Below are 26,306 nucleotides of genomic sequence, written 5' to 3' on the forward strand. Positions count from 1 at the left end.
TTGAAGCAAGAAGACTGGAAAAAATGTCCAGAACACTCAGAAAATCTTTATCAAAGCTCAGCTCAGCACTCCCGGGACTCATTGTTAAGTTTATAAAATTCAGAGCTGATGAGTTGTGTGCGCTGTGTGTGTCTGAGTGAGATTGTGACTCACCTCCAAACCCAAGCTGTAAGAATCGCAGCCTCCAGGATTACATTTCAAGACCAATGGAACTTGTCCACCTGCGAACCAACCCCCCACACACACTGGCTTCATACAGGCACTGACAAGGATCTTCATCCCAGATTATAATGGGGTAAACTGTTGATCAAAAGATGGTGTTAGACTCATCCCGAATATACCAATCGACCATGTTTAAGGGAAGGAAAAGATTACATTCTCAAAAGCCAGCATGCCATTTTTAATACAGTCTCTAATGTAACCAACATAGTTTAGGCACACGGAAAATGAACCACTGGAAGCACTAGCAATGTGATTTCAAGAGGCAGCATGGCATTCAATTTTATGCACACTGTCACCTAAATTATTTGCAGCTCAAGTAGGACACGCTCTTTAAATTTCCCTCTGGGTTCAGTTTTCACAGCGTCCCACGGTTTTGATCTGTCATACTTTCATTATCATTTGGTTCAAGATGTTTTCTAATTTCCATGAGATTTCTTCGTCCATCCATGTGTTACTTAGGAATTCGAACCATACTGCTTGATCTCCAAACATTTGGAGATGTCTTCCTTTTTTCTTCTTCCCTTAATTTTTTGTTTAATTCCACTGTGGATAGAAAACATCCTGCATAATTTCAGTTCTTCTAACTTTGTTGAGATTGGTTTTATAACGTTCTGTAAATGCTCCCTGAGCACTTAAGAGGGATGTGTGAGATCTGTGGCAGTTGGGGAAAGAGATTGTCTGCTATCAATAGAAACACATTTGTTAACTGGATTGCTGATATCCTCTGCACCCTTATCGATTTTTTATCAGTTGCTGAGCGAGGAGGTTTGAAAAAAAAATTCTTAAGATTTTATTTATTTATTTGACAGAGATCCCAAGTAGGCAGAGAGGCAGGCAGAGAGAGAGGAGGAAGCAGACTCCCTGCTAAGCAGAGAACCCAATGTGGGGCTCGATCCCAGGACTGGGATCATGACCTGAGCCGAAAGCAGAGGCTTTAACCCACTGAGCCACCCAGGCGCCCCGAAATTTTTAATTATGACCGTGAATTTGCAATTTCTCCTTTTCTCTCTTAGCCTTCATTTTGTGTGTATTTGGAAACCATATTATTAGTGCATACTAATTTAGAATTGTTATATCTTCCTAATGGGTGACGCCTTCATGATGCACACTCCCTCTTTCTCTCTAGCAAAGCTTCTTACCTTAAAGTCTACTTTATCTGATGTTAAAATAGCCATGCCCGGTTTTCTTGATGTGTGTTTGCATGTTGTATCCTTTTCCATCTTTTCACCTCTACCTTTTCTGTGTCCTCGGGCTCGCAAGCAGCACTGGGTTAGGGCTTGTTTTTATGTGAAGCTTGCTCTCTTGTAGTGAAGATTTTCTCTTGGTCCCTGTATTTCAGGTTTTATTGTGATGTTCCTCGGTGTCGTTTTCTTTGTGTTCATCTGTTTGGGTTTATGCTTCTTGAATCTGTGGCTTGATATCTGTGGCTCAATCTCGTTCATCCAGTTTTTGAAATGATCAGTTGTTATCTCTGCAGGTATTGCTTCAAGATCATTTTCTACCTCCTCCCGTTTAGGCACCCAGGTTGCACAAATGCTAGAACTCTTCTTCACGTCCAGTATGTCTCTCTTATGGTCTTATCTGTATTTTTCATGTTTCTATTTCTGTGTGCATCAGTCCATGTATTTTTCTCTTGACTGAACCATTACTTCTCTCTTCATCTGTGCCCATCCTGCTGTTCAACTGATCTATTTGTCAGTTTTGTATAATATATATTTTTTTTAATTTTAGAACTTTTCATTTACTTTTATATGTTCTGATTCTCTGGCGGAATCTCCATCTTTTTATTTTCTTGAGCATATTTCACTATTACTTTAAAGCCCACCTTGATAAATCCAATATTTAGATCACCCATGAATCTACTACTATATTCTCTCTTTTTCTCTTGGTCTTGTCTTTTAAATGGCCTGGCAAATTTTCTATGAGTGGTGAGCCTTAGAAAACAAAATGTGAACACTATCTGTCTGAGCCTTCAATTTGTGCAAGATAACTAAGGAGGTGTAGATCAACTTAATCCAAATGGGGACTGAGCTGTTTTGAGGCTGGATTTCCATCTTTGAGAGGCCTCATCTATTTCTGTCTTCCTCCTAGAACATAGCCCTTTGGGGGTCAAATTTTGTGATAAAAGAAGGCAACTAAATCTGGCAAAATAAGCTGAAAACCTGAATTTTCACCAGGAACTCCCCTCCTAGAAGATACTGACCTCCACCAGCTACCCCATAACACCATGAGCCTGTCAAGAGCTCCATTCAGCTCTGCAACCTTTGGGCTGTGGCTTTTGCTTAGTTTCCCTTGACATCTGTCACTTATGACAGCTCAGGCTCTTAGGCTCCTGTCTGTGCTCCCTTCCTCTATGGCTCCTCCAATCTTGGTCCATCAGGCCCTAAATGTCTTAGTAGTACTAATACCATTTTTGTCTTCCCGGATGCTGAAAGCTCTGCTTACACCTTTTGTTCTTAGCAGACACTTTTTGCTCAGTTTCTCAAGCTCATTATCCATGCCACTTAGAAATCAGCATACACTGTGAGAGGAAAAGCAGCACTGAATGTCAGGCTCACCTTAATGAGTTTTTCTTCCCTCCAGAATCATGGCTTCTAAAGATACGATACCTTGTAGCTCTCTAGTGCCTTCAAACACATGTGTGAGGGTTTTTTCCCTGCTCGCTACCCTACCACCCCCTCAGTCTTCAGGTGTCTTTTTGTTTTTATTACTATGACAATTTAAAAAATGTTTTAATTGATAGGTTTTTTTTTTTTTTAATCCTCCTCTTCGAGTCATTCTCAGTGAGAAGTCAGCTCTGTTATAGGAGAGCTCACCATTCCTGGGCCTTTTGGCTTCTGTATCATTGCATATGGTACTCCCTTGTTCCCCTTTTCCTTGAAGTATCAAATAAATTATCACCTCCCCATGAAGCCATCCTTGTCAATTCTGTGCCAGCCAGGTGACAATTGATAAGAGCTTCCTCCTCTTGGCTCTCAAGTATCTTAGCCATAGCCACACTGCTTGCTACTTGGCACGATCTGCCAATGAACAGTTCCAGACCAGCAATCCATAGCATCCTACAAATAGGAATAATATATTTGGCCCATGCTATATGTTTCCAATGTTAAGCTCATTGATGACAGCTAAAAATCGGGACATGAACTTTTAACTGTAACAGCTCCTGAGGAAAAATTTCTAAAGGTCTGGACTCCCCGAACCTAAATTCTACATAATAACAATGGGCAGTGGAAGAGCTGTTTCCCTTTCATGGGACAATGACTCACCAGTTCTCAGTCCCTACCAGTCCATCCGAGGGTATACCCAGTCCCTGACTCATCTCAATTACCTCCCAACTACTGTTGGCATTTGAGTTTGTAATCCTGGTCTCTGTGTGTGTCTCCCCACCAGTTGGAGAGCTCCATATGAACAAATGGTATGTCTTTTCGCCTTTCCCCAAGCCCATCCCTGGCATAGCAGAGATGGTCGGTCCATATTTGTAGATATACTTCTATAAAAATGCTGTGTTTTTAGGACTGTGAAACTATTCTGTAGGATGCGTAGTGGTGGATATGTAACATTATATATACATCTGTCAAAACTCAGAGAACTATACCACACAAAGAATGAACTCTAATGTAAATTATAGACTTTTGCTAAAAATATTTCAATCTTGGTTCATAAGCTGTAACAAATGTCCCAGAACAGGGCAAGATGTTGATGCTTAGGGGAAACCAGGAGGGACCATGCAGGGGAACTCTGTGTTTTCTGCTCAACGTCTCTGTAAACCTAAAACTGCACTAAACTTCCTCTATTGGAAAAAGTAAGTGAATGTAAATACTACTAATCAGAGTGATAAAAGGAGGCAACTAAATCTAGCAAAATTAGCTTCTCCCAGAGGATTCAGGTCAGGACACAAGGACTTTTAGGGACAGCAGAAAATGAGCCACTGCTGTCTGGGGGTGGGGGTAGGGAGTGACCAAAACACACTTAAAGTGATGGCTGGGCTGGCTGATGCGCTTGTGGTCAGGGTTGATGCAAGGACAGGAGGAAGTTCAAATAATACCCTACCCTACAGAGGGAAAATGAAGCTGAGAGCATCAAGTGTACCCCCCCATTTCCTGTTCCCTGGGACCTGGACCCACCCAACTCCAACTTGCCATGGAAGACTTTCCAGGTCTGATTATTTTTCTTACGTTTTCTATTCAGCCTAACAGGGGACTTCACCTGCATCCCCTCTGCTCACCCATCCTAATGGGCTAATCAGTTTATTTTCAACAGCCCCCCTTTTTTCCCCTGCATCTTACTTCTCAGGCTCGAGAAGGAAAGAGAGAAGCAAAGGCTTGTAGATTGTAAGCTCCAGGAGAGCAGGAAACAGAGTTGTTTCGTTCACTGAAATACGCAGAGCAGATACATCATTCATGAGTGTTGAATGAGCAAATACAGAATCCTACAAAACGTGCAACTTCAAATCACAAACTAGCAGAGGGGGACACTGGGACCTCTGTTGTGAAGGGTTCCGCATAAGCCACTTTTCAATCAAACGTGCGGGTATTTCCAAGGACCCATCCACATCTGTGCATCCTCTGCCCCACGCCATCTCATCTCTCTTCAGACTGCATGGTTGCATGGCTGCGGGCATGCTCAGTGAGCCCCCTGCTGGGAGCCATGGGCACTGCGGCGTGACCCTTTGCTCTTGCCTGTTCTGACGGTGGGAAAAGGACAGGGCGAAGGTCAGCTCCAGCTTGGCTACAAGATCTCTTTGCCTATGTCGAGCTAGATGGTGACCTGGACCCCCTCAGAGTAGAATCTTCATGGAAAATAAGTATGTTTTGTTTTTTCTGATGAATGGATTTGGTAAAATGTTTTCTTACTTTTTCCTAGACATCGCCTGGTGGTATTACCAGTATCAGAGAGGTAAAAAAGTTTAAACTAACTTGACAACTTTGGTCACATTACTTTCAAAAGAAGAACTTCTTAACCAAATACATTTTGCAATTTAGTCTACTCACTCATGAATTTTCTTTGCCTCTTGTTAAGAAACCCCACCTAGAGAGAAACAGTTGGAAACATTTTTTAGAGACAAGTCATAGGAAAAGCTTTGCTCCCACTAAGAAACTGATACGTTTTTTTTCTCCGCAAGATATATGGAAAAGCTCAGAGCCAGTGTGTGGCTCAAGTGTAGTCACTGCTTGGAACAAATGATCTGAATTTCTAAGTTCTTTTTTTCCCCATGGTCTGGACCTCCTAATGTAATCAACCTTTTCTAAGGCACTTTTTTCTTATTACTTTATCTCTTTATTTTATTATATTTATTTCATATAATCAGTTGTAAGTCCTTCATGAAACAAAGCGGAATGTGTTTAAATAAACAAATAGGGAGAGAAAAGTTGGTTGACTGGGTGGTGAGTGAGGTAGGAAAAGGTAGGTAGGTGGGAGGTAAGCAGCAGAGATCAGGAACTCAAACGCTTATGGGGATCGGGGAAGTAGCATAAACGAAGTAAGAGCCACAGATGAACAGGGGGAGCACTAGAGACTTTGGCTACTCAGAGGGAACAGTCACCGCTCAGCTCTTGTAAACTACTGCTTTGTGAGAATTTTGTCAGATAATCCCATTTTCTAAGAGAAATTTTAAAAATCATTTTTTGTCAACCTCTCATCTTTAAATACTAGCAGTTACTTGCAAAAACAAACAAATAAAGCACAACAACAACAACAACAAAAAAACCACCACATTTTATGGACCAAACAAGACCTATCACTGGGCACTCTATGTCAAGGGCTACCATTTTGTAATGTTAAAACTAGATGGGTGGTTTTAAAGTCAAAACCAGAAACCCCAAGAAGCAGAGACTATTTTCTAGTCCAGAGAGGAGGAGGTCATCATGGCTATGGTTTTTTGACTGCGGTCATGGTCATGGAGCTAACAGAGGAGACACCTCACTAGTGAGGATCCCAAAGGCTCAGGTCCCCTTAGGGTTCATAGTCTGAGGGTCTTGTACAATTGCACAGAGCTTGTACAATTGCACAGAGCTTGTCAGGAGAAAAGCTCCTAACATTGCAAATTTTGAGGTCCTCTTAGGGTTCATAGTCTGAGGGTCTTGTACAATTGCACAGAGCTTGTACAACTGCACAGAGCTGTCAGGAGAAAAGCGCCTAACATTGCAAATTTTGTAACATTGGTTACAAACCAATTTGCAGTCTGTGCATTGGGGAAGCTGAGGCCAGTATAGGGGCACATGGAAGCCAGATCTATAAAAGAGACCCAGGAATGACTGGCTGGATTCTTGGTCCCTCCATTCTATTATGGGCTGGCTGTGTGACTCAGGCAAAGCCACATAGTCACAGGCGTGGAAGAGATCGTCTGTGTTAGAAGCCCTTAACGTGGGCTCCAAGTGTTTAAAATACCCAGGACCTAACCAAAAATACAGAAGGATACTGTAATAAGGAGCATTTTCTTTTTCTGAGGGTCTAAAGCTTTCATCCCCATCCAGAGAAGTCTGTGACCACAAAAAATAAGGACCACTTAATCTGAATCATCTTCTCTAACTTACCCTTCAGTCTGGGAATTTCCTGCTATAAATCCCCTACAGTTGGTCATTCTATCTTGTTTTAACTACCCACAGAAATAGACAATTCATCATTGTTTAAGATACTCATGGTTAGAAAATCTCCTTATCTGTTAGGACACCCATCTTTCTAATATTCGATGGAAAGGGTAATGGTCTCAAAAACTCCCCACCACACACAAGGTTGTAATGGGACAACAGGCATGAAAACATTTTACAGATTTTTTTTAACATTTTACAGATTAAAAGTACTTTACCAACAGAAAGAATTCTAATTTATTCTTGTTATGTAGTTATTGCCATAGTATTAAATTTCTAGGTTACTTTTGATGTCTATCATCCAAACTCAGACTGACTTAGTAACTGGCTCACCATTACTTTTAATAACAAAAATAACAATAAGCAGTATTTTGCCTTGCAGACTTAACGGACCTCAGAAGGAACTGTCAAGGTGGCTCCCCGTCTCTTAATTCTATTTTCCTCTTCCTCCAACCAGGGAGCTGAGCAGCCCTCCTTCCTTTACTCGGGCCACCTGGGCAGAACCCAGGGACTGCTTGGATGGTGGAGAGGCAGGGTCGGTGCCACAGGATGAATGTGGAAACCTCAGCAGTCCCTTCAGAAATTTCTTCAGAATATATTTACATTGGCTGGAACCAAAGGCAGGGAAAGGACAGCAGGCATGAGGGAGGGGAATTCTGAGATGTGGGCCCTTCTAGAACTTCTAGCATCTTCCATTCACAGGTCATGACGCATGAGGGTCACAATCAGCACAATTTTAAGGGAACAGATTAAACTTGAGAATAGAGTACATCTCACATTAATAGAGAAAAGTGTTTAAAGAAATTATTCCTTCCAAATATTTCATAAAATCTTTGTTTCTATGTCTGTGTATACTGGAATGTGATGTAAATTGTCGTTCTTCCTATGAAACACAGTATAACAAAACCACTGGTTTAAGACATGCAGGCTACTTCCCAGAATCTTGAGCCCCAAAGACATGAATTTCCTTCAGTGACTGATGCTCCCACAGCCTGACAATTAGAAGGTGATGAAAAGCAAAACCAAAGCAAAGCTTGGCAGTCAGCATCCCAATATTCAGATATTACAGAATCCGGTATGGAAATTGATTTTGCCACCCAGACAGCAAACAAATCATTTATTGATAAAGTCGATTTCTCCCTTAATGAACTGGGCCTAGTATTTGATATTTCGGTAACTGCTTAGTGCATTTATAATAAAAGAGATGCTTAGTGCAGCTTATGAGTCAGAAAGATTCTCTCAAACGTCCACAAAGAGATTTCCCTGATCTTGTGAAAAATTCGGTCACTAGAAGATTAATAGAAATGAGCCAATACTGCAAAAGAAGTCTTTTAAGCTTCTGCGTAAGTTAAACTGGGAAAGATATAACAGACACCTGCAAAAATACATCATTTCTGTCTTCCTGGTTTACATTTTAATAGTTCACCTCTTTTCAGAGTTTTAAATATCTATATATTTCAAAATAAAATTATTATCAAATCTAATACTGGGAGATTTAAGCTAACAATTTTATTTCTATTTTAAAATGAGCTAAAAATATATGTATTCTGAATTAGATTTATGTGGGGGCGTCGTTTTCGGGGGGCGGGGAATGGCCCCTTGATTTACATTGAAATGCCGCAGTGTTTAGGTAATTGCTACTTGTTAGCTACAACGTAACAATAAAGGCTCTGTAAGAATTACAAGGAAATCTAGTCACCTGTAGATTTTGTGTAATCGGAGTATTTTATTTATATTGAATAATCTGCCCTACACACGAAAGGATATGGTGATACCTGTTGCCCAGCACATAAGAAAGATGGCCAGTGGGAATCACTATCCAGTTCCTCTGCCTCTCCCTTGGAAACTTACCCAAATGTCCACTTCCTTAGGAAGACGTCCAAGATACGAACTCACTTTGACGGATTCCTTCTGTTTTGAGATCACACTCTTAAAAGAAAAGTGACAATTGGAGAGAAAACCTGGTGGCAAGAGCTTGGCACCCACTGGAGAAATGTACTGTGTTAAGCACGTGCTTCTCCTGTTCTCTCAGACAGGAATGCAGCCTGTCCCCCCTCTCTGTGGTCATGGGATGCGACATGGTGCATGTGCATTCCCAGCACCCTGCCCATCTCATCACTATTCTTGCCAGCCCAGGTTTACAGTCATTCGATATATAGATTTGGTAATGTCTGCATGACAACAACGGGCAGAGAAGGTTAGCCGGCAATTGATTCTTGATTGGAGTAAATTTATAGAAAGCATGTGGCAGGACCCAAAGGAAAACATTCATTTATTCTTCTGGAATGGTAAAACATTGAAACCTCCACTTATTTGGATTTTGTGATCCTTCAGTAGGTGATGGGCAGATTTCTTGCTTTAACAGACCTGCACTTTCTCAATAACTAGGGCAAATTACATTACATTGTCATATTTACTGAAGGAACAAACTGCTACTTCAAACAACTGTTTTCTGAGCCCTTCAAAGGCTTCAGAAGCTTTGATTTTATCAAATAGTTTTCATTTAAGTCATTTTCCTGTTATTTAAGAACATCTAATAGATATTACAAAACAATGCTGTAAAATGCATTCATATTTCTTTTGCATTCATATTCTTAAATTAATATCTAACATGCCATAATTGGAACTTTTTGATAAATTGTGTCAGCCTTCATCTAATTGTACCCAAATGGTAAGACTTTGCTCTACCTTTCTAATAAATTTGTTTCCCTTTGCTGTTTGGAAGCTGTTAATGATTCCACTCACCCACCTGTGTCTCTATAATGTTCACATGGTTAAGCGGGCAGCAAATTGATTATGCAAAGAAGTTATTTTAAAAGAAAGGGAAATGTTTTCATATAGACTTGTTTTTAGCCCGTCTACCCTCATCTCCACTTGGAACGTGTTTCTCTCCAGCCCGAGGCTTCCTCCCTGTATGATGTCTGACACGCGGGACTAACAGCTGGACCGAGTGTGAGACAGAAGTGACCAGGCAGGGGGCAGGGGGCTCAAGGCAGAGAAGTCATCTGCACTGTGACCCCAGCCCACGACCCCATGTCCCAGGTCACAACACCCACTCTTTTGACAGCCAAGACTGTGGTCTGACGAGTGGCCATTGAGGTCAGCCACTGCAACGCCATCTCCTCTGGTTCCAGATAAGATTGAAGATGAGTTGGAGATGACCATGGTTTGCCATCGGCCCGAAGGACTGGAGCAGCTTGAGGCCCAGACCAACTTCACCAAGAGGGAGCTGCAAGTCCTTTATCGAGGCTTCAAAAATGTAAGGGCCACAGGGCATCTGAAGGCCCAGCCAGGATTTCCCACTTGGAGCTAAGCTCTTCCAAAGACCAACGGGGCCCATTATGAAGCTCTTCCATATATGTAGTTGTAAAAGAAAGGCCAATCCTCCAAAGGGTACATGAGAGCAAAAGATCACCTGGCGAGAAAGAAAAACTCCAGGCAAGAATGAGGCAACTGGGGCGCCTGGGTGGTTCAGTGGGTTAAGCCTCTGCCTTCAGCTCAGGTCATGATCTCAGGGTCCTGGGATCGAGCCCCACATTGGGCTCTCTGCTCGGCGGGGAGCCTGCTTCCCATGCCCCTTCTCTCTCTACCTGCCTCTCTGCCTACTTGTGATCTCTGTCAAATAAATAAATAAAATCTTAAAAAAAAAGGATGAGGGAACCTCCATAGATGAGAAATTGGCAGTAGCCCAGGAACTTCACAACCTTGGAGAATTCACCTTGGCCCAGCTTCTAGCCTTAGCATAACCCATTCACCCCATCAATATTGTCCATGCTGATGGGATTTAGCTCTGTGCTCACTGAGCTCACAGAGACTGATGTCAATGTATTAGTTTGCCACATTATTTCCTGTACTAACCTCATGATAGTCTTGTCAGGAAAGTACTCTTAGCCCCATTTTACAGGTAAGGACATTGAGGATCAAAGACTAACTCACTCAAAGCCACAAAGCCTCAAAGAGGCTGAGCCAGGATCTAAATCCAGGTCTTTCTGAGCCCAAAGCCCAAGTTCTTTCCACCTCACAGTGCCCATTCTTTGAGGCTGTCTCATCATTCTGCAAAGCAACTTCAGTCCTAAGGCGGGACGACTGTCCCAGCTACTCACTTGGAGACACCGAGGTGTGCAGGTGGTTGCCCAGTTCCTGTTCATCAGGGATTATGGGAAACCTAAAACCCAAGGCTGGACCCAGTCTCCTCCCTCTGGAGTGGGCCCCCCATCCTTCCCACTGTCTCTCTCCCTTTCACACAGGAGTGCCCCAGTGGTGTGGTCAATGAAGAAACATTCAAACAGATCTACGCTCAGTTTTTCCCTCACGGAGGTGAGTCTGATCTTGAAAAGGTCCCTCCCTACTCCCTCTCTGGTGAGCAGCCTTTCTTCCTCCAAGTTCATGCATCTTGTTATCTGCCTCCTCCTCAAGGTCAGGAACAACTCAGGGTAAGATTTCCCTCCCTCATTACAAGATACATAATTAGCTAGAGCTTTAACAGAAAAGAGCTCTGAAATGGATCATTTCCAGGAGAGGAGGGATTAATAAAGCAATATCACAAAGTCTCATAACAGCTCTAGACAGCAGGTGCTGTATCACATGCCCAGTGCGGGAACTACATCTCTGAGAAGTTAAGCCGTTCCCTCAAGGTCACATAGCTACTAAGTGGCAGAGCGGAAGTCCATCCCACAAGCGTCTGATGAAAAGATTTGCCCTGTTGGTCCCACCATTGTGCCCCACGCTCTCCCTTCTTTCCCTCACAACAGCTGAGGCAAGGTGGTATTTTGAAAGAGAACTTAAACAAATACCAGAGACTACAGAAATAAATGAATCCAAGAAGATGTGGGGAACACAAAGTCATGCGTCTGAGTCAGGTTAGCGGGCATGCCAGGCCCACAGTCACTGTGTTGCCATGCCTAACTCCTGAAGGAAGCTGCTCTGGCTCCATGGGCCTAGGACTTCTGTGTCTCTTCCCATGGCTTCCACGTGTCACATGCCACTTCCCTTCCTGCTCCCAGGTGCTCTCCTGTACCACCCCTTCCTGATCTTGAGTCTTGACAAAATTGAGTTCCAAGTGTTCCCTTCTTAGGCTCTGCTTCTTCTGGGCCTCTTTAGCAGCAGAGAGGGCCCTCCTAGGTGTGGGGACCTGGTACAGGGTCCCTACCCAGGTTGCAAAGGAGTGTGGCTTCACGCCACTCAGGCCCTGGAATCACTGTTGCCGAGTTCTAGTGAGCCACTAGAACTCGAGGTTGGGTCGTGTGACAGGCGTGGTGATGGTTTTGATGATATGACGATGTGAAAGTCTAACATACTTTTTCAAAAATTCCTAGAGAAAGGTCTTGCTACATCCCTTTGTAAGAGACAGGAGAAAGGAGCTCAGAGATGTTCTGTATGTGCCTGCTGTCACAAAGCTAGGCAGGGCCAGGGTTGCTAGCCAAGCCGAGCTCTGTCTGCCCCCTAGTGGGTGCTCACTCCATGGCATTGCACTACACTTGGGAGAGCGTCCTCTGCACACAGTTGCCATGTCACTCACCCACCAAGGATTACATATGCAGGCGGGCAGGAGGGTCTTTTTCCTGGGAAGACTAGGTGGAGGGGCAAGGTCCTGTCTTTGCTCTAAGAACTTCCCACCTAAACAAACCGCAGGACAGCCACCTGGGTCCCGGTTTCCACAGTGGGTTTGCCCACACCCCCCTCCTCCTTCCCATCGCCCCAGCAGCACCCTCTTCTCTTTCTTACTGTTTCCAAGCATTCTCACGCCCTTCTGTGAAGCCCTGCCTCCCATCACCTGCCTTTCCTTCTGTGCCTTGCAGATGCCAGCATGTATGCCCATTACCTCTTCCACGCCTTTGACATCACCCAGACAGGCTCCGTGAAGTTTGAGGTACGTGTGTCTCTGAGGCCCGGGGCGCCACCACCTGCTGAAAGGGCAGTCGGTTCACTTAACAAGCATTTCCCAAGCTAAGGGAATAAGCAGCTGCTTCCCCTCCCCTATAGGAGCTCGGGGCCCCGAGGGACTACAGATGATAAGAGCTGAATAGCTCCGGAGCCCATCGAGCTAACCGTGTGACAGACTTGAGGCTAGTGTCTTGCCTGGATTAACTCATTTATTCCCCCACAGCAACCCTACAACGTAGGGTTCTATGATTTATTACCAGTTTGCAGAAGAGGACAGTCAAGCAGAGAGATGGAGTGGTTTCCCCAAGGACAAAGAGCTAGAAAGTGGTAACAGAGGGATGTGGACTCAGGTAGCCACTCTTAGGGTAACTGGAGCTGTGGGATAAGAAAATACCAGAGGAGGCTGTGTGGGCCTGAGTCTGGAGGTGGCAGCACATGCATTCTTCTTCAAAGAGACTCCATTCTCTTGAATGGGCAGGGTAGAGAGTGGAAGGGGGGCTGCTTTTGCTGACATAGGCCGTGTCCTTCAGGGGACCGTGGACATGGAAGGTACCATTCTGAAAAAGTAGTCATGGACTCTGCCCAGAAGACAGAGCTGCAGCCCACCCCATGGCTTGGTGGTTACTGTCATTTATGCCTCTCCCACTTGTCAGGACTTTGTAACTGCTCTGTCGATTTTGCTGAGAGGAACTGTCCATGAGAAGCTAAGGTGGACATTTAATTTGTATGACATCAATAAAGATGGATACATCAACAAGGAGGTAAGTGAGCGGAGGCTTGGAGCATGAAAGGACTACAGTGAAGGCATCTAATTATAAACAGAAAGCAGCTCCAGTCCCAGTACCGAACATGGAATTGTCTGAATGAGACTAACTTTGGGACTAACAGAGACTAGCTTTGGGACTAACAGAGCTGATTCCTGGCCAAAGGAAGGTCACCTTTGACCTCCCCCATTGGTCCACCCTGCCCTGTTCCCAAGCACTCTCAAGGATTAAGCAGTTTCATTCATTGTCACTGCATCCCTTGTCTTCAACACACATTCCAAAGGGGTGTTGATGCTTTCAGTGTAGACTTCCTCTTCCCAGGGGCACTCACACTGAGCGGGTTGACAGCCACAAGTTAAAGCAGAGAGTTGGGATGGTGGAGTTGAAAACACCATCTAGAAGGGGGAAGGGAGATTTTTGAGGAAGCAGGGACTATAAAGGGATCATATTGGCCACAATCTATCTTGCCCACCAATAAAACCACACAAGGGAATGATGGCAAGTGCGGCTATCTCTAAACACATCACAATTTATGAATCTCCACTGCTTGACACTTTATATTGTCAGAGTTACACGTGGTGTCTAGACAATGAAACACCAACAGGTCTATCTCAGAACTCGCTTGGACATCTACTGGATCTTGGTCTCTCGGTTGCAGCTTGGACATAGTACCCAATGACATCCCAGTCCCCAAGAGTCTATGCGCCAGGCACAGTGTCTAGAGCTACAGATTTCATCTCCAATCCCCACCTCAACCCTGTGAGCTTCTCTCTAACGTTCATTCCTCATTCATTCAGTCAAGCATTTGCTCATCTTATATATGAGGGCTTATGAGGTGTCTTAAGTGCTGAAAATAAAGTGATGGATGATTCCCTGAGGGTAAAAACCCTAATATCCCCTAGTAACAGGTATGTCCAACGAATTCCAGTAAATTCAGGTAACGGGTAGCCAATTAGTCACACAAAAGTAAGAAGATATATAAATTCATCTGACACAGTACATTTAAAAAATCACCTTATAGGGTTGCCTGGATGGCTCAGTCGGTTAAGCATCTGTCTTTGGCGCCATGATCCAGAGATCCTGGGATAGAGTCCGTATCTGGATCCCTGCTCAATGGGGAGCCTGCTTCTCTCTCTCCCTCTGCTCCTCCTCTCCACTCATGCTCACTCTCTCTCATGTAAATACATAAATAAATAAATAAATAAAATCTTTTTAAAAAATAGCAATCACCTTCTAAATAATATATATATATATTATGTCAATTTTGCAAATAATTTAATGCTTCCATGACTGCTCAAATATATGATACTCCAAAATATTCAAATACTACTTCTCAAAATATATAAAGAAAGGACCCTAAAATGAGACTTGTAACACAGCCTTCAACCTTGGTGCAGTCATAATTCCATCACTGAGTCACCTCACTGACTCCGGCTCCCTCTTTCTTATTTGCAGACTAGAAAAATTGCTGCCATTAATACCTATCAGACCTCTCTAGATGGCAGAATTTTAAAAGTATCCATTAAAAGAAAAAGAAAGTTAGATAAACAGCTTCCTAGAAAAGACAGCTGGAACTTCTCCTTGTAGTCATTTGGAAATAATCTCATCCAAATTATAGGCAAAGAAAATCCTGAGAGAGTGATCAAAATTGGTCTTTAAGTCCTCTCTCTTAGTAAAGGTACTCAGGAAAGAACCCATAATAATGTGGATATGAAGCACCTCTGATGCCCACATTTTAAAACAAACACATGAATAGAGACATGTATCTCCTAGTTCTGTTTGCTGGGATGGCCTAAGACAATGACCCCCTCTAGCAATGAGGATACCTTGCACCCGGACCTTGATTTCTGAACACCACACTCCAATTAAAGGAACCAGTCTCCTTGGAGAAGTTGGTGATTCCAGGACTGGGAACAAGAAAACACAAGATCGGCCTGGAGTACCCTGTAGTGCTGGAAAGTACTGGAGTGTTTAAAAAAGAAAGAAAGGAAAGGATGGGACATGTCAAAAAGGTACAGGAATCAGTCTGAAAGACTTCCCAATCACCAAAACAGAACAATTTGAGCAACAAAATTTAAAGTGCTACTATTAGAGTATAAGCTGAAAAAAATAAGGAAAATGCCCATGAGTCCCTACTAAATTATATATACATAATTACAGATTATATATATTCAAATAATATGTGTTCAAATAAATAATAAATATGTATTCAAATAAATAATTGAATTCATAGATAAATGGGAGATAAGGGACAACTCTTTCTTAAAGAAGAATTCCAATTAATAAATAAAGAAGGAATAAAGGAAATACAAAGTCAGCATTAGGCAAACATCACAGTAATAATTTTTGCAGGCATGATCCACTAAAAGATACTAAAATCAGAGAAGGAACTCGACAGTAATCAAGTAATCAAGGTTCACATCACCATCAATAAGATATATTAACTCCAAGTACCTCTTCGACATGATGTACCAAAAATGACATAATGTCACTTCTAGGGTATTCTTGTCAAAAATGCAAAACTTTAATCTTATCATAATAAAGGCAGGGACTAACCCAGAGACATTCTACAAAATAACTGACCAGTACTCCTATCAGGAGTGTCTTGGTCTTGAAAGACAAAGAGTGAGAAACTGTCACAGGTTAGAGGAGACTAAGGGGACACAGTGACTAGATGGATGAGGGATCCTTAACCATAAAAGACACTAAAGGAAATTCTAATGCAATGGGAATAAGCTCCATAGTTTTGTTCACAGCCCAGCATGGCACTGTTGTAGCATTGTTAATTCCCTGAGATGATCACCGGGCTGTGCTTTGGCAAGTTAGGAGAAGTTGGGTCAAAGGTATACATGAATGCTCTGTTCTGTTTTTGTTCTTGTGTAAGTCCAATGTTATTAAAAATAGGTTAAAAATGAATAAAAACAATAAAATGAGCACATGGAATGAGGAGAAACAGACAAGGAACCCAGGAGAGAGGTCGTCCCCTGGGTCTCCATAGACACTATTTCAAAGATCTCAAAGACAGAGCTGTCCTCCTATACCCTCTTTCCTGCATTCCAAGGAAGGGCCATGGAATACTGTGCCTGGACAGTGTGATCAGAACATCACAGAGCCACTCAACAGTTATTTGGCTCCTAGTCTATGCAGAGACCTTATCAATGAAGGATTGAACATATGTCCTCATGAGCTCACAGTCTTGAGGAAACAGAGCTACACTAATAACAAAAACAACTTAACTCCTTTAACAAGTAGGTAATGATCACTTATTCTGTATCGGGAAGCACTGAGAGATTAGAAAGAAAACGTGACAGGATTTGTACCATTTATCAGGCCCCATAAAACAAGAATGACCCTGTAGAAAGTGGTCTTTGGGTTACAAAGATAAAAGATTATCAACATAAACTAGCTTAAATTGAGAGGTTGCCTGTAAGGATATAGCCAGTCTGGAGGCGCCTGGGTGGCTCAGTGGGTTAAACCGCTGCCTTCGGCTCAGGTCATGATCTCAGGGTCCTGGGATCGAGTCCCGCATCGGGCTCTCTGCTCAGCAGGGAGCCTGCTTCCTCCTCTCTCTCTGTCTGCCTCTCTGCCTACTTGTAATCTCTCTCTGTCAAATAAATAAATAAAATCTTTAAAAAAAAAAAAAAAAAAAAAAAAGGATATAGCCAGTCTGATGGAACAGATACAATCCCCATTGACGCAAGAAGGTGGTTAGACTCCAATCTCACGCTCTCTCTCCCCTCACCTCTTCTTTTCTCTCTCCTCCCTTACCCTCCTCCAACATTGCTGACATCACGATGACCACACTCTCCTCAGCAGGAAGGACACATTCAAGTTGCTAGCAACGTAAAGGTGGGAAGGCACAAGAGGAGGTTTTAGTTTGTAGGGTAACCATTCTGAGACACTGCCCCTCTGGGCTTCTCCCAGTCTTTGTAACCATCTGTCTTCTTCATGTAGTTTTCTCAGAGAGACTCTGAGTGTGTGTGAGTGTGTATATGGGTGTGTGAGAGAAAGAGTGTGTATATGTGAGACTGTGCGTGTGAGAGAGAGAAAGAGTATGCATGTCAGAGTGTATGTGAGTGAGTGTATGTGTGTGAGAGAGTATGTGTATATGGGTGTAAGGGAGATTCTGTGAGTGTATATGTATGTGTGAGAGAGATTGTGTGTGTGTGTGTGTGTGTGTGTGTGTGTGTAGGTGCCCATGTGTGTACTCATGGGAACATTTCTTGCCCCCCCACCTCCCTTTTCCTCGCTCTATTCCTTTTTTCTCCTCTCCTCTCTTCTCTCTTTCTCCCTACATTTTTCTCATCTCTTCTACCTTCTATTTGCTCCATTCTACTCCTCACAGAAGTTCTACTCTTATGCAGAAACTTTTGGTGTCTGCTGTCACTTAACCTTAGCTAAATCCTGGAAAGCGCTTGCCTGTGTCACCGACTCTGGCCCTAACTCCACTTGACTTTTGAGCTCCAGGTTCTATCACTCCTGATCACGTTTCTGTGCTTCATCATTTAAACCTCTCAAGAGAGAAGAACAGAGTAGCTCAGCTTTAGTCAGATGTCCACCTTTGTTCCAATTAGCTGTGGTCACAGAGACAGATCACCCAGGAAAAACACAGCCACTTGGGCCCAACCATTCAAAGAACAGTGGAGTGGGGAGAGGGTCTTCCCAAAATGGGGTGTGGGTTCATCAGTACACAACCATGTTCATTTCAATCCCACACTCACTGAGGATAATGCTCAAGAAAACGTAACCTACCCAAGAGCTTCTGAAGGCAGAGAATTTTCCGCTGCCCTAGCTCTAAGAGAAGGCTCCCAGAATATAGCCCTTTCAGCTTGCTTTCTAACTCCCTCTCATCAGCTGGAGAGAATCCTTTTAATCACCTTCATTCACAAGGGTGACAAGGAGCCCCCAATTTTCACCTAAAAAAGAACTTGACCTCATGGTTCCCACGCTGTGCTTCCCTATCATCTCTCCAGGAGATGATGGACATCGTCAAAGCCATCTATGACATGATGGGGAAATACACTTACCCTGTGCTCAAAGAAGACACTCCGAGGCAGCATGTGGACGTCTTCTTCCAGGTAGGTGCACACACACTGTGCGTGAGCTGTAAGCCCAATGGATACCAGTCAACCCACAAGCATCTGAGCAAGTGCTGTGTGTCCAACTCTGTGCTAAGTATTGCAGAAGCCAGGAAAGAATTACAAGATTTGTTCACCTCTAAGTAACAGATGATCTCATTTTGCAGGCAAATATATACTATAGAACAGGGAAGTATATTAGGAAGTATAAATGCTAGAGTATAGACACTAAGTTCCATAAAAATTCTTGGTAGAGCAGAATAGTGAGAGAAGATGTCATTAAAGCACATATATGTAGGTGTTAAAGCTTTATGTCTGGGGAGTAATGGAAAATAAAGTTGGAAACAAGGGTGGGCTGGATTGAGATCTTTAATTGAGGAGGTTTAGCCTTGATTGGGTGACTACAGTTACTCTATGACTAGAAGAGTTGTATGACCACAGTGGTATTGCAGTAAAAGACTAAGTTAGTCTCAAGATTCTGTAGCCAGAAAATAATGGAATAATCAGTGAAATTTAGGTCTTCTAACTCCTTAGAGTATTTCTTTTAGCATATTGCATTAAATTTTATGTCTGGTAAAGGGTGAAAAAAAAGGACTAAGCTAGTGGTACAGTTTTGAAGATGTCTGAGCTCATTCTTGTCTAATCCTCTCACTTTGCGGATGGGAAAAGCAGAGGCTCATAGAGGCTAGAGTCTGGGGAATTATCTGATAATTGGTAATGAGAGCCTAGAGCAAGTCTTTCCATTTTAAGGAAGCTCAGGGTGTCAGGCCCTTTGCTCTCTTAGCAAAGAGCAAGTTTTGAAATGCAGATTACCAAGTTTGTTAAAGTTCTTCCTGTTGTGTCTTGTAGAAAATGGACAAAAATAAAGATGGTATCGTGACTTTAGATGAATTTCTTGAATCCTGTCAGGAGGTAAGTAAGGAGAGACCTCAGAATATAAAATCTCTAGATCTGGGAAAGGAAATCTGGGGGCTGAGGGCCTGCAGGAGGGAGGGAATGAGAAACCTGTGGCCTCAGGTCAGAGCCACTACCACCACCCCCACCAACAGCAAACTCAGAATTCCAGCTCCCTCCCCTCCTGCAACTGGCCTGTGGTTGGTCCTAGCTAAACACAGTCTGAGCCAGACAGCCTGAGCAGGATATGGGCTGGGGTGGATGTGAAAGCCCAAAGGGGGTCTCTGAGAAAACAAAGACTTCCCAAGTGGGCAACACTCATTTTTTAACCTGCTTCTGGCTCAATGACCCACTCCTCAAACTACAAGGGAATATATGGAAGAAAAACCCTAAAGCTGTAATTCTCAAGCCATAGTGTGGCCAAAATTGCCTAAATAATTCTGAAAATGAACACTAGATGGCTGGGGGTGGCAGGTGCGGGGATGGGGGGGGGGGGGCGAGGGGGATGTGGACTGTAGAAATCTTTGTTTTAACACAAATGCCCTGGGGATCAAGGCTTCTAAAACTTTAATGGGCAAACCAATGTCCTTGAAGATCTGGTGAAAATGCGGATTCTAATTCAATAGGTCTGGAGAGGAGTTTGAGACGCTGCTAAGTTTCTAAAGGTCTCCCAGGTCACACTGGTGCTGCAGGTGCTGGGACCACATTTTCATTTGTTGAAAGGATAGACTAGCCCAGAGTCTCTGTCAGAAACTGAACTGGGAACAGCTGCTTTTATCTACTTTAGAAAAATGCGTTTACAACCCCACCTTATTTCAGAAAAGTACCAGTCACCCTGAGCTCACCCAGTAAGAACAGCAGATGCATGAAAGCAGGAGAGAAGTTATCAACGGGTACTGAGGACCTACCAAGTTTCAGGTGTATGCATGACCTTCACAACAGCCCTGAGAGGCAGTGGAGCTATATCCAGGGTGGTATTCAACATATTCAGTAATGAGAGTGGACTGAGAATTGATCACTTTTAACTGATCTTGACCAATGCCATGGAGCAGTGCCCTAAAGGGATCTTTCAAACTTGCCAGCCTGTTAACTGATGGATCTTTGGATGCTCCCGGGATCCTGGGCCAGTTCCCAGATAGACAGAGGGTAAGATGCTCAGTGGGAGGCTCAGGTCAGCAGTTACTTACCAACAGGGCTAGTAATATTTCAACATGATAATCATGAGCTGGGCAATGGGCAGTATTGATCACGCCCATTTTAAAGAAAAGAAAACCAAGACTTTGCAAAGTTAAGAAATATGGCTAAAGCACAGTAGGTGACAGAGATCAGAGACAGGTATCAAAACTATAATTTAGAGGGAAATTGGAAGGGGAGATGAACCATGAGAGACTATGGACTATGAAAAACAATCTGAGCGTTTTGAAATGGCAGGAGGTAGGAGGTCGGGGGAGCCAGGTGGTGGGTATTATGGAGGGCACGTGTTGCATGGGGCACTGGGTGTGGTACATAAACAATGAATTCTGTTACACTGAAAAGAAATAAATTTTTTAAAAAACTAACACAAAAGGAAATAGAAAATCTGAATAGTCCTATGTATGTTAAAGAAACTGAATCTGTAATTTAGAATTTTCCCATAAAGAAAATGGCAGACACAGATGTCTTATTCTGTAAATTATTTCAAACTCTTTCCAAGGAAGAAATGATAGTAATCTCATACAAACTCAGAGAATAGAGAAAGAGGAAAAACTTCTCAACTTGGTTTATGAGGCTATCATAACCCTAATATGAAAATATTACAAGCCTATTACAAAATAAGAAAATGTTCAAGCTAATATAATCCCTCTGGATATAGGTGTAAAATATCAAACCAGTAATATGTAAAAAAAAAAGTTTATTACAGGAACACCAGTTTTGTTTAGTGTTCAAAAATCAATAAAATTAACAACATAATAGAGTTTTAAAAAACACAATCATCTCAGTAGATGTTGAAAAATCATTTGATAAAATGCAGTTGAGCAGAGTTTCTTAAAAGAAGTAAAACTCACTGTTTCCCTTGATAATTTACTTCTTATAAATTTCTTAAGGCCAGGGCACCTGGGTGGCTCAGTCAGTTAAGTGTCTGCCTTCAGCTCAGGTCAGGATCCCAGGGTCCTGGCATCGAATCCCGCATCAAGTTCCCTGCTCCGTGGGGAGCCTGTTTCTCCCTCCACCTCTGCCTCTCCCTCTTTCTCTCTCTCATGAATAAATAAATAAAATCTTCTTTTTTTTAATTCCCCAAGGCCAAAGAAGGTGCTTCTTGCCTTGAATTGGTAGTCACTCTCTAGGCCCCCACTGCTTACTCCTATTTCTTGTGCCCTTGCAGCATTCTTTCTGCATGGGAAACCCACACTGGAGACGGGCTCACTGTTACAGACCTTCTCAGTGAGGAGCCTCAGAGAGTTCTAAACATTCTCTTTTCATCCTCCTCCCCTCCAGGATGACAACATCATGAGGTCCCTCCAGCTGTTCCAAAATGTCATGTAACTGTGGACATAGCCATCCGGCTCTCAGAGACATTGTATACTGAACAACCACCTCTTAACACCTCAATCTGCCCTAGTTCTGACTTTGCACACCGACTCTTGGGACAGAAACACCTTTTACATTTTGGAAGAATTCTCCGCTGGAGACTTTCTATGGAACCCAGCATCATATGGCTCAGTCTCTGATTGCCAGCTCTTCCTACTCCGTCTTCTTGAGAGAGAGAAGATGAAACTGGGTTTGTTTTGGAAGCATGCTCATCTCTTCATGCTGCTGCCCTGTGGAAGGTCCCTCTGCTTGAGCTTAAACAGTAGTGCACGCTTTTCTGCTTGCGTGTCCCAGCCCACTGCCTCCAAGTCCAGCAGACCTTGATGTATCCAGAAGCAAGATGACCTGAGCCAAATGCACACCATCCTCTGATGGCCTCCCAAACCAATGTGCCTGTTTCCCTTCTTTTGGTGGGAAGAATGAGCATTCTACAGAACAATACGAATCCATATATGACCAGATTGGGAGAGCCCGCATTTAACATATATAGGATAAAACTGAATTCTTAAGCATGGCATTGTCTGGTGACACAAACTACCCACATCCTTTGTTTCCAGAGACAAGAACCAATAATTCTGTCTCACACTGGCATCTGTGCTGGTAGTGCAAGTCCCTTGATGTGTCCAGGAAGAGAATCAATGTCCAGTTGTCCATGCCCTCACTCCATCTCCTGCTAGAGCCCATCACTGCATGCCCGTCCCAGAAAGCCCAGAATGCCTGCAAATTGTAATTTTATACCATGTTCTAATCAATAAACAGAACTATTTCTTACACTCTTTATCTTCATTTTTTTCCATGACTCAATTGAGCAGGAGAGGTAAGCTGTGAAAAGGGGAGGCTCACCCGCTCAGTTGGCATCCAGTTATTAGTACTTGCTTGGTGCCAGACCCAGTGCCAGTTGTCATCCTCAGCTGCCCCCCAGCAAGCATCCTATTTAAATGCAAATACTGTGACTATAAGCAAGTAGGTGAGACCTCTTGAGACCTCTCACACCTTCCTTCCAACAAGATTACCAGTCTCAAGAACTTCTGCTGTAGAAAGTCCAGAGTCACATGTGATATGGTTGGAGATACAGAGTTGAAAAGGTGGCCAGAACCTCCTGCTGAGGGCCTTGGGGTCCAGGGGTTGATCAAGTAGCTTCAGCCAAAAGCAGCAAATTATTACTTACACTGGACACTATGTCTTAGAGTCCCCATTTAACATCACATTTAAAAAGATGAAGAGTTAACCAAGACATTCTTGGAAGGAAAGTGATTTACTGAACACCTATTACGTTCCAGGTGTGCACTAGGGGCTTACATACATGATCTCATTTCACACTGATGTCGAGCACTCTGGGAGACAGAGTCCTCATTTTCCTGGTTAGGACACTGAAGCTCGGAGGTAAGGGCATCTGCCTGGGGTAGCACAGCTCCATAGAGATTGAACTCTTCCCACTCTATCATAGAGCCTTCCTGCCAAGGGATTCTGTCTCTCCCCAAGGAACTGAAGGTACCACACACAAATCTCATTCATCTGTAGTCAGTTCAAAGAGGCATGGGCATTCTTTGAATCCAAATAGCAGATGAAGAAACAGATTCAGTGAAGGGGAAAGCCGTAACTACCCATGGGCCACTAGCAAGAGCAGGCCCCCACAAGTCACACGTGTGCACAATACTCCCAGTCTGGTTGACATTGACTACAATTTCTCATGGATGGAAACTGTAGAGGATGTGGCTCTGTTTCTCTGGGCTTCTTGTGTGCTGCCATGTGGTCATCTTGGGCTGCTAGACATGTGGCCAGCCCCTAGTAAGTCATACATACACTTAAGCCCAAGTAGAGGATCTGTACTTGTGAACCTTCTCATATTGGGGGGGGGGGGGGGCTGAACCTGCATCAGGAGGCTATACAGTGTCTCGGCCATGGTTCTCCACCTTGGCTGAATATCAGGATCACCCGGGGAACTTTGAAAAATGCCAGTGACAGGGTCCCACCTCAGACCAATTGAAGTAGAGTCTCTACCAGTGAGGCCCAGACATCAGGATTCTTTAGAATCTGCTCAGGTGATTATAATGTGCATTCAGAGCTAAGGTAGGGAACTGACCACACCCAGTGCTAAGACTGGAGCACATGATCTGAGCCAGAAAAGGTGGCCAGAACCTCCTGCTGAGGGCTATAAACTATAATGATTGGCTTAGGGATTGGCTTGTTACCCAACCCAGTCCAAAAAGCATGAATCACAAGGTCATGCTGGGAACAAGAGGAAAAAGATTGTCTTTCTCCTACTGGACATGAATAGGATTGTATACAGTCGTAGAACATGTTGGTAGTGATTTAGGAATTCTGAGGGAGTATCTGTTAACCAAGGAGCAGATAAGCCAGAATCACAGAAGGCAAGGCAGATAAGTTTAAACAAAACAAAACACAAGAAAAAACACAAAAAAACTTGATTAGATCGCTTAGCTTCTGGATCAAGCTGGATCTGAAGCTAGGATGCCTCTGACCTTTTCAGATGGTTCTGTTAGATACCTATATAAGGTCTAGACTAGGGTGTCTCTACTTTGGCTGTCTATCATAAGCACTTGGGGAGCAGAGAAGGGGAAACTAAGAACCTCTACAAGTGGGCCACTATGCTTTAGAAGTTCTCCAGTGTACACCCAAGGCTAAAAGCCCCTGCTATCAAGAAGTGGAAGGGCTGGTACCCTTCTTCCTGTTCTGGCTAGACCACAAGAAATCCAATTCAGTCCTGAACACCCAATATCAAGAGGAAAATCAGCATCTGGAGATATTCGGAGAGAAATCAGGATGAAAGAAAGATTCAAAATTGGTCCCAAGATGGATAATCAACAGAAAGAAAGTTGTCCTCCAGATGGGGAGGGGGAAGCAACCTGTTGCAGCAGTCACAAGGGTATGGGTCACCATTCATCAAAGCTTTTAATGAGGGAAAAATTCAACACCCCAAAACCAGATAATCCAATCCAAAAGACATAAATAGACATTTCTCCAAAGAAGACATGCAGCTGGCCAACAGACACATGAAAAGATGCTTAACATCATCATCAGAGAAATGCAAATCAAAACTATAATGCAATATCACCTCATACCTGTCAGAATGGCTAAAATCAAAAACACAAGAAACAATGTGTTGGCAAGAATGTGGAAAAAAGGGACCCCTTGGGCGCTGTTGATGGGAATGCAAACTAGGGCAGCCACTGTGGAAAACAGTATGGAGCGTCCTCAAAAAGTTAAAAGTAGAACTACCTTATAATCCAGTAATCACACTACTGGGTATTTACCCAAAGAATATGAAAATACTAATTCAAAAGGATACATGCCCCCATGTGTTTATAGCAGCATTATTGGCAACAGCCAAATTATGGAAGCAGCCCAAGTGACCATCAGTTGATGAATAAAGATGTGGTGTATAGACACAATGGAATATTACTCAGTGATCAAAAATAGTGAGATCTTGCCATTTGCAACAACATGGAAGGTGCCAGAGGGTATCATGCTAAGCAAAAGAAGTCAGTGCGGAAAGACAGACACCATGTGACTTCCCTCACATGTGGGATTTAAGAAACCAAACAAATGAACAAATTAAAAAAGAGACAAACCAAAAAACAGACTCTTAGCTCTAGAGAACAAAGTGATGGTCACCAGAGGGGAGGGCGCTGGGGGCCTGGGTGAATCAGGTGAAGGGGATTAAAGAGTGCCCTGGTGAGAAGCTCCAGGAGATGTATGGAACAGCTGAATCATTTTATTGCACACCTGAAACTAAAATCATGCTATACATTAACCATATTGGAATTAAAATTTAAAACTTAATTAAAAGAGTGATATTAAAACAAACAAACAAAAAGCTTTTAATAAAGGAACAAGGGGAAAATAAACACTGCAGTTTCCAGGGGAGCACAGAAACAGAGAGAGGCCTGTGCTTTGTGAACCCGTGTATCTCTCAGCACTCAGGCTACTAGAGAAAAAAGGCTCTCCGCTCAGAACACCCGCCTCCAACCTGTCCTCCTGGAGGGATCCTGCTCCTCCTGAATCATCCTATACATGGTCACTGTCTGCCAGTAACCGTGCCCACTGATGGGGATTCATCTAGGTAGCAGAGAGAGTGTTACTGCCCAGTTGGACTGAACTGTGCCCCCTGGAAATGCCTGGGACTTCATCTGTAACTCTCACTGTCCCAGATAGACGCTGGCCGGGATGGCTGCACTCTGCCTGTGAGCAGGGCAGGCCAGAAGAATCAGGTAGTTAACACCTCCGTGGAGCAGCCCTTAACCAATGACTGACAAGAGCTGGTGTGTAAATACCCCTTTCCTTTCCAT

General features: G+C 43.4%; 1 protein-coding gene across 6 annotated transcripts in view; it reads left to right on the top strand.

Annotated features, from left to right (window-relative positions):
- The window catches only part of KCNIP1 (potassium voltage-gated channel interacting protein 1), a 339,780-nt gene extending 317,013 nt beyond the window's left edge, over positions 1-22,767 (top strand). For 3 of the 6 annotated variants that reach the window (XM_059417343.1, XM_059417345.1, XM_059417347.1), the window contains 7 exons: positions 9,944-10,068; positions 11,057-11,126; positions 12,608-12,678; positions 13,346-13,453; positions 18,430-18,534; positions 19,384-19,446; positions 21,904-22,767. In XM_059417343.1, coding sequence (XP_059273326.1) covers positions 9,944-10,068; positions 11,057-11,126; positions 12,608-12,678; positions 13,346-13,453; positions 18,430-18,534; positions 19,384-19,446; positions 21,904-21,951 — 590 coding nt within the window. In that variant the 3' untranslated portion in view covers positions 21,952-22,767. Of the gene's footprint in view, positions 1-5,085; positions 5,119-9,876; positions 10,069-11,056; positions 11,127-12,607; positions 12,679-13,345; positions 13,454-18,429; positions 18,535-19,383; positions 19,447-21,903 lie in introns of all 6 variants that reach the window. The other 3 variants (XM_059417342.1, XM_059417346.1, XM_059417348.1) reach the window with 3 other exon arrangements.
- The last annotated feature ends 3,539 nt before the right edge of the window (positions 22,768-26,306 follow it).

Source organism: Mustela nigripes, chromosome 12, assembly GCF_022355385.1.
Source record: "Mustela nigripes isolate SB6536 chromosome 12, MUSNIG.SB6536, whole genome shotgun sequence".
In the NCBI taxonomy this organism is placed as follows: Eukaryota; Metazoa; Chordata; class Mammalia; order Carnivora; family Mustelidae; genus Mustela; species Mustela nigripes.